Source organism: Nerophis ophidion, linkage group LG20 (genome assembly GCF_033978795.1).
Source record: "Nerophis ophidion isolate RoL-2023_Sa linkage group LG20, RoL_Noph_v1.0, whole genome shotgun sequence".
In the NCBI taxonomy this organism is placed as follows: Eukaryota; Metazoa; Chordata; class Actinopteri; order Syngnathiformes; family Syngnathidae; genus Nerophis; species Nerophis ophidion.
Genome location: NC_084630.1, coordinates 24,243,024 through 24,252,523, shown reverse-complemented (window position 1 = coordinate 24,252,523; position 9,500 = coordinate 24,243,024). Strand labels below are relative to the sequence as shown.

The 9,500-nt window shown below is 37.9% G+C and overlaps 1 protein-coding gene across 1 annotated transcript in view; it reads left to right on the top strand.

The window, feature by feature from the left end:
* LOC133538897 (tetraspanin-5) overlaps positions 1-9,500 on the top strand; it is a 46,259-nt gene that overhangs the window by 6,214 nt on the left and 30,545 nt on the right. The window contains exons 2-3 of the mRNA XM_061880786.1: positions 341-391; positions 5,543-5,689. Coding sequence (XP_061736770.1) covers positions 341-391; positions 5,543-5,689 — 198 coding nt within the window. The remainder of the gene's footprint in view (positions 1-340; positions 392-5,542; positions 5,690-9,500) is intronic.

The window sequence follows — 9,500 nt, the reverse complement described above, 5'->3', positions numbered from 1 at the left end:
TATTTGTCAGGAGAATAATAGCCCAGGCAACATCGTAAGGGTCAAGTTTTGCCAACTTTTTACCCTTTTGTGTGCAGTTTTTAGAAAGTACCCAAGTGTAAGATGTTCTTCTCCAGGAAGTGATCAACTAGTCTGTATCATGGAAGGTTTGGGGCATTGATGAGCAGAATGTTTATTCATGTTTGTGCGCTCTTAAGTGTGTTTTAGCCAGGTGGATTCCTTCCAGTGGAGGAGTTTCCTACAAATGCAGCAAACTGATATGAAAAGTATTCTGTGATGGATGATGGTGTCAGCGTGCATCCCAAGAATAACATGTTTTTTTGCTCTCCTTCCCACTTAGTTCCTTGGAGTGGCATTCCTCGCCATCGGGTTGTGGGCATGGAGCGAGAAGGTGGGCACAGAGGTTCAGTTCCAGTCTTTGCCGGTTTACACCCACTCAAATGTCTTCCTCTTCACTTGTGTGGAGGATAAAACATTTAGTGGAAAATAATTCAAACATTTCATCATTTATTTGTATTCCTTTCATGAACATGCATATATACAAGCCACGTAGAGTAGACACTTTATTGTTTTTTTGTTTCTTATACATTTCCATTATCAGAAAGGAGCAGATGGAAGTATACTATTCTTATATTTATCTGCCTCCTTTTTAACACAAATTATTTTAGATGCCTTTATAACTGTTCCCTGCACCAACACGCCAACTCCAACATACTTTTTAATTTTTCTTCAAGCATTTTCACAATGACACGTCCAATCTAAATATAAATTGAGTTTGATATACAAACAAATTGTGTTAGATGTAAATATAAACGCAATACAATGATTTGCAAATCCCTTTCAACCCATATTCAGTTGAATATGCTACAAAGACAACATATTTGATGTTCAAACTCATAAACATTTTTTGTTGTTGAAAATAATCATTAACTTTACAATTAGATGCCAGCAACACGTGACAAAGAATTCGGGAAAGGTGGCAATAAATACTGATAAAGTTGAGGAATGCTCATCAAACACTTATTTGGAACATCCCACAGGTGTGCAGGCTAATTGGGAACAGGTGGGTGCCATGATTGGGTATAAAAACAGCTTCCCAAAAAATGCTCAGTCTTTCACAAGAAAGGATGGGGCGAGGTACACCCCTTTGTCCACAACTACGTTTCTCAAAGTGCAATTGCAAGAAATTTTGGGATTTCAACATCTACGCTCCATAATATCATCAAAAGGTTCAGAGAATCTGGAGAAATCACTCCACGTAAGCGGCATGGCCGGAAACCAACATTGAATGACCGTGACCTTCCATCCCTCAGACGTCATTGTATTAAAAAGCGACATCAGTGTGTAAAGGATATGACCACATGGGCTCAGGAACACTTCAGAAAACCACTGTCACTAAATACAGTTGATCGCTACATCTGTAAGTGCAAGTTTAAGCTCTACTATGCAAAGCGAAAGCACTTTATCAACAACATCCAGAAACGCCGCCGGCTTCTCTGGGTCCGAGATCATCTAAGATTGACTGATGCAAAGTGGAAAAGTGTTCTGTGGTCTGATGAGTTCACATTTCAAATTGTTTTTGGAAATATTCGACATGGTGTCATCCGGACCAAAGGGAAAGCGAACCATCCAAACTGTTGTCGACGCAAAGTTGAAAAGCCAGCATCTGTGATGGTATGGGGGTGCATTAGTGCCCAAGACATGGGTAACTTACACATCTGTGAAGGCACCATTAATGATGAAAGGTACATACAGGTTTTGGAACAACATATGCTGCCATCTAAGCGCCGTCTTTTTCATGGACGCCCCTGCTTATTTCAGCAAGACAATGCCAAGCCACATTCAGCATGTTACAACAACGTGGCTTCGTAAAAAAAGGGTGCGGGTACTTTCCTGGCCCGCCTACAGTCCAGACCTGTCTCCCATCAAAAATGTGTGGCGCATTATGAAGCGTAAAATACGACAGTGGAGACCCCGGACTGTTGAACGACTGAAGCTCTACATAAAACAAGAATGGGAAAGAATTCCACTTTCAAAGCTTCAACAATTAGTTTCCTCAGTTCCCAAATGTTTACTGAGTGTTGTTAAAAGAAAAGGTGATGTAACACATTGGTGAACATGCCCTTTCCCAACTACTTTAGCACGTTTTACAGACATGAAATTCTACAGTTAATTATTATTTGAAAAAAAAAAAAGGAAGTTTGAGTTTGGACATCAAATATGTTGTCTTTGTAGCATATTCAACTGAATATGGGTTGAAAATGATTTGCAAATCATTGTATTCCGTTTTTATATTTACATCTAACACAATTTCCCAACTCATATGGAACATTTGACAGTTCTAGAAAATCATGGACCGTACAAAGGCCACAGTTAAGTCAGAGTAATATATCCTCAATGGATTGACTACCACGGACGGTTTTCTAACTTTTGTATCAGATAACGGGTTGTTGTTGTTGGGTTTTCATTATTTATCGGTTTATAGGCTGAAAATAGAGATTTTTTATTTATTCATTTTAATTTTTTTTACAAAAATCGCTAATTTGACATTTAAAAAAATGTTTGCACAAAATGCTTTTGGTAAGATATGAAATGTAAAGAAGAGTTGTTTAATATGTGTATCATTTGTAACAGAGGTCGACTGGTTATCTGCGCTGATATTTGGCATTCTGAAGTAGCCTACATTAAGTCTACATTAAAACCTTCTTCATACTGAATTAATATATGCTACTTTTAAACGTTCATGCAGAGAAGGAAACCACAACTAAAAGTGTATTTATTAAACAGTTATTAAGCAGTGGCACAAACATTCATGTCATTTCAAAACAGAAAGTACAAGATTGTCAGAGACATTTTAAAACAAGCTATGAGTGCACTTTTGTGCATGATGTCACTGAGATGACATATCAAAACAACACTACATTAAAGTGCACTTTTTGTACAGAACGCCACTAAAACTTTTTTTTTTCTTTCTTTCTTTCTTTTAGTTTATTTGGAACATGAACACACTTACAGCATAATACATCACACAACGTCATATCATTTGTGTTTACATCATGTCCGAAAAGGAGTAGGAAGAAGCAAAGGTTATTTAATTCTACACCTTTCCCACTTCAGAGCGTTTACAAATATATACATTCATTTACTGACTTTTTTTTTTATAGTAAAATGACATCCGTAAATGAGTAATACAACGTTTTTTTAATATGTAATTAGTTAAGTCAGTCATTATAAACATACTGAGATAAACAATATATTATTTTTAATGAGGTTGAAAGAATTTATCATAATTCTTCTTTGTACTTTTTAAGCACTATTCATTTGAAGAACCTCTTAAAGTGGAGCATATCAGTACAATGTTTCACTTCTTTACTTAATCCATTCCATCATTACTTTCTTCTTTCTTTCTTTTCTTAGTTTATTTCGAACATACTGATATGCTAAATATTCTAAGATAAATCCGGTAATAATCGTAAAAAAATAACTGTATCAGTAGATCTCGGGGCGGGATAGCACGGTTGGTAGAGCGGCCGTGCCAGCAACTTGAGGGTTGCAGGTTCGATTCCCGCTTCCGCCATCCTAGTCACTGCCGTTGTCCTTGGGCAAGACACTTTATCCACCTGCTCCCAGTGCCACCCACACTGGTTTAAATGTAACTTAGATATTGGGTTTCACTATGTAAAGCGCTTTGAGTCACTAGAGAAAAGCGCTATATAAATATATAATTCACTAATTCATCTCTAATTAGTACAAACATTTTAGACGTCAGATAATAGTTTTGTTTTTTTGATAAATAATTTTAGTTCAAGAATGATCTCTTATTTTAACAATCAAACCTTAAAGGGGAACATTAGCACAATTTTAAAAGGGTTAAAAACAATAAAAATCAGTTTCCAGTGGCTTGTTGTATTTTTTGAAGTTTTTTTCAAAATTTTACCGGTCCCCGAATAGCCCTAAAAAAGCTTTAAAGTGCTTGATTTTCGCTATTTGCGATGCGACCATCCATTTCCCTGTGACGTCATACAGTGCTGCCAATGTAAACAAACAATGGCAGATACCACAGCAAGATATAGCGACATTAGCTCGGATTTCAGCGGTTTAAGCGAGTCAACAGATTACGCATGTATTGAAATGGATGGTTGGAGTATGAAAGTATTGAAGAAGAAACTGAACCTATTGAGCGAATAGCTATTGACGCTATTCATAGCCATAGCATGGCCGAATAGCTGCGTTAGCATCGCCGGTAAAATGTGCGGACCAAACGATCAGGACTTTCGCATCTCTTGACACTGGAGCAACTTAAATCCGTCGATTGGTAAGTGTTTTTTTCGCATTAAATATGGGTGGAAAGAAATGTGATATAGTTGCAAATGCATCTGCAGGTTATCCATACATCTCTGTGCCATGTCTGCGTTAGCACTGCCGGTAAATAGCAGGTTAGCATCGATTAGCGTAGCATGTTAGCATCGATTAGCTGGCAGTCAACATCAACAAAACTCACCTTTGTGATTTAGTTGACTTTATAGTTGCAAATGCATCTGCAGGTTATCCATACATGTCTGTGCCATGTCTGCTTTAGCACCGCTGGTAAATAGCATGTTAGCATCGATTAGCATAGCATGTTAGCATCGATTAGCTGGCAGTCACGCCGCTACCAAATATGCCTGATTAGCACATGAGTCAACATCAACAAAACTCACCTTTGTGATTTAGTTGATTTTATCGTTGCAAATGCATCTGTAGGTTATCCATACATCTCTGTGCCATGTAAAATGTGCAGACACTCCAGCACATTCAATGGGGGTCTGGCGGCAGACACTTTCGCATCTTCGGGCCAGTGGTGCAACTTGAATCCCTCCCTGTTAGTGTTGTTACACCCTCCCGACAACACACCAACGAGGCATGATGTCTCCAAAGTTCCAAAAAATAGTAGAAAAAACGGAAAATAACAGAGATGAGAGCCGGTGTTTGCAATGTGTTGAAAAGGAAAATGGCGGCTGTATTACCTCGGAGACTGCGATAAGGTGGCGACTTGTCCAGGGTGTACCCCGCCTTCCGTTAGATTGTAGCTGAGATAGGCGCCAGCGCCCCCCGCGACCTCAAAAGGGAATAAGCGGTAGAAAATGGATGGTTGGACGTCACGTTCTGACGTCATCACCACATGAGTGATAAACAGAAAGGCGTTTAATTCGCCAAAATTCACCCATTTAGAGTTCGGAAATCGGTTAAAAAAATATATGGTCTTTTTTCTGCAACATCAAGGTATATATTGACGCTTACATAGGTCTGGTCATAATGTTCCCCTTTAAAACAAAGCAATTTTATGGACAGTAAACAAGTGGAGAGGGGATCAACCTCCCTTTGCTGTTGGAAGCCAAGTACTGCACTTTATTTTCTACCAATTGCCTCAAAATGATCCCATTCCACATATTTTTAATAACCATTTAATCCAACATGACCAGCTACAGTGATTTTGTTCCTTTCTGGTGCATTTTTTTGGGGGTTGTACTAAAAAAAAAGACTCTTTTACCTTCCCCATCAGGGTGTTCTGTCCAACATCTCATCCATAACTGACCTGGGGGGCTTCGATCCAGTCTGGCTCTTCCTGATGGTCGGCGGCGTGATGTTCATTCTGGGATTCGCCGGTTGCATCGGAGCGCTGCGGGAAAACTCCTTTCTGCTCAAATTTGTAGGTCTCGACATCATACAGCTGAGCCCGTTCAAGTCGACCCCAGTTTAATGAGCGTAACCGGTAATCGATTCTAATTTTTTTTAAATCGATTTAAAAAAAAATATATATATACATATATATATATATATATATATATATTTTTTTTTTTTAATCAATCCAACAAAACAATACACAGCAATACCATAACAATGCAATCCAATTCCAAAACCAAACCTGACCCAGCAACACTCAGAACTGCAATTAACAGAGCAATTGAGAGGAGACACAAACACGACACAGAACAAACCAAAAGTAGTGAAACAAAAATGAATATTATCAACAACAGTATCAATATTAGTTATAATTTCAGCATAGCAGTGATTAAAATCCCTCATTGACATTATCATTAGACATTTGTAAAAATAAAAGAACAATAGTGTCACAGTGGCTTACACTTGCATTGCATCTCATAAGCTGTGTCCAATGTTTTCACAAAGTTAAAATAAGTCATATTTTTGGTTCGTTTAATAGTTAAAACAAATTTACATTATTGCAATCAGATGATAAAATCTTTTCGTTTACAATTATAAAAGCTTTTAAAAAAAATCTACTCTGCTAGCATGTCAGCAGACTGGGGTAGATCCTGCTGAAATCCGATGTATTGAATGAATACAGAATCCTTTTGAATCGGAAAAATATCGTTTTTGAAGCGAGAATCGTGTTGAATCGAAAAGATCGATATATATTCGAATCACGACCCCAAGAATCGATATTAAATCGAATCGTGGGACACCCAAAGATTCGCAGCCATAGTAACCAGGGTTGCATTTAACAGACATTTTGGTAGCTGACTAGGCTTTGACTAGTTTAACATTTAGTCGACTAATGGAATATGAAGCATGCACCTTTTCAGTGGCTTTAGATAGATAGATAGATAGATAGATAGATAGATAGATAGTACTTTATTGATTCCTTCTGGAGAGTTCCTTCAGGAAAATTAAAATTCCAGCAGCAGTGTACAGAGTTGAGATCAATTTAAAAAAAAAAAAGTAAATAATGGGGGTTTGAAAGGAAACAAAATAGAGTAATATTACAAAAAGAGTAAAAACAATGGGAATAACAATATAACAGTAAAATAAGAATATAACAAGACAAAGTAGGCAGTAGTGACCATGTTATGAAAACGTATTGCACTGTTAATGTTTTGCATCCCGTGTCATCCTAGTACCCCCCGCCCCCCGTCCCAGAGAGGAGTTATACAGTCTAATAGCGTGTGGGACAAAGGAGTTCTTTAGTCTATTAGTCCTGCACTTGGGATGAAGCAGTTTAGCACTGAACAGGCTCCTCTGGCTACTGATAACGCTATGCAGAGGGTGACTGGCATCATCCAGGATGCTCACTAGTTTGTCCACAGTCCTCTTCTCTGCCACCGTCACCAGTGAGTCCAGTTGCATTCCCATTGTAGAACCGACCCGCCTGATCAGTTCCTCAAGTCTGGAGCTGTCCTTCTTAGATGTACTGCCCCCCCAGCACACTACCATGTAGAACAGAACACTGGCAACCACAAACTGGTAGTACATCCACAGGAGTTTTCTACAAATGTTGGAGTGCAGTCTCCTGAGGAAGTACAGCCTGCTCTGTGCTTTCTTGTACTGGTGGTCCATGTTGACAGTCCAGTCCAGCTTATTGTCCACCCAAACCCCGAGGTACTTGAATGAGTCCACGGTCTGTACCTCAACTCCCTCGATCACAATAGGTTGTGACCGTGGACTCGACCTCCCACAGTCAATGACCAGCTCCTTGGTCCTTGACGGATTGAGCTGCAAGAGGTTCGTGTGGCACCAGACAACAAAGTCCCTCACCAGGTTCCGAAACTCCTCCTCTCTGCCATCCCTGATGCACCCGACGATGGTTGTGTCATCCGCGTACTTTTAGATGTGACACAGCTCTGAGTTGTAGCAGAAGTCAGCGGTGTACAGGGTGAAGAGAAGAGGGGCCAGCACCGTTCCCTGCGGTGCTCCGGTGCTGTTGATCACAGTGTCAGACGTGATGTCTTTCAGTCTGACGTACTGTGGCCTGTCGGTGAGGTAGTTCGAAATCCAGGCAACCAGGCAGGGATCCACTTGCACTTTAGTTTGACATCAGCTTTTAAACTCAGTTTAAAGAGGTCTTATTATGATTTTTTGATACATTTTAAACCACTTCTTTGTGGTCTAAATCAGGAGTTTTACCTTTTTAAATGATTAATTTTACTTTGGTTTTAATCGTATTCAATACTTGTATCCAACCAATTTACAGTTTAACAGGGCAAACCTTGTCAAATGATATGAAAGCATGTGTTAGTCACACAGATTGTGATCGAGGCTTGTGTCAGGCTCATTAGTATCAAATAAACGCAATAGAAGGGACTCATGAAATAAAAAATAAAAAAAGATGAAAAATAAATGTACATACAATTATGCAGTAAGTTCTAACTAAATAAGTAATGAAAAATAACTGGAAAAAAGCAATTTGTGTGGAATATTGCATGTGCATGCTACAATGCTGAAGCTGAACTAAATGTACAATGAACGTAGAAATGATTTGAATGTAGATATACTTTGATTGTACGACTGGTTTAAATGTTGAAGAGCTGACACTGAACTAAAATTCTCGTGGAATGTAGAAATGGTTTGAAGGTTGGAATAGTTTGAAAGTGAAACAAATGGTTTAAAAGGTGAAGAGCAGAAGCTGTACTGAAATGTAGAATGAATCTTGAAGTACAACATTTTGGTATAGTTAGAGAAGTTTGCATACTTCCAGGACGGTACATTAATTTTAGCTTTAAAAGTAAAAAAAAGAGCTAAAATGCGAGCATACAAAGTTAGATTGCTGACAGGGGAATGGATAGCAAACTTCTAAGATGGCACCAAGCAACAAAATCCATGGTTATTAAGTTAAAAGTATGAAATTAGCTAGGTCTGTGACATACTAACATTGACTGTTAGTATGTCTACGTTAGCATTTAACATGCTAACATTAGCATACTAACAGGGGAACATCCAGCATATTTTTAAAAGATGGCGCCAAGTAACACAATCCATGATTATTAGGTTAAAAAGTACGTAATTAGCTAATATGCCAGCATAAAATGTTAAAATGCTAATGTTAGCATGCTAATTGTGGAACAGCTTGCACACTTTTAAGATGGCACTAAGCAATGGAATCGGTTAACAAGTACAACATTTGCCAAAATGCTAGCATAAAACATGCTAATGGTAACGTTAGCATTTATTAGGAAAAAAAAAAAAGTTTATGCCGAGCAAATAAATAATTTATTTCAACTGTTGGACTTATTACGTGTTTTAATCGATAGATACTAGACTACTAAAACAATGGATAGCTGCAGTCTTAAAATGAACTAACTGCCTCTGACCTTCAAGACTTTGGCATGAACCAAATGTCCGTTCTTATTTTGTGGAAGAATTCTCAGCTTTTATCCTACTTTTCACAAGTAACAAAATGCAAAAATGGACAAAAATAATAAAGAAAACAATCTTTGTTTTGGTGAATACACGAAATTGAAACAAAGCAAGAAGAATAGAATGGAATAAAAAGTACTATATTGATCCCTGGGGGAAATTCAGCACCACAGTTCGCTCACAATAGACAATAATAATAATAAAAAATTATATATAACATGTATTTTATATAATATATGAATAATATAAATATATTCTACATATATTCTACATTTAAGTGCAGTTAAGTACATTAAGAAGAATAGCAGTGCAAGTCAATCATTCTAGCAGACATTTGTAAAGGTGTTAGCATGTTTGCATATTAATAA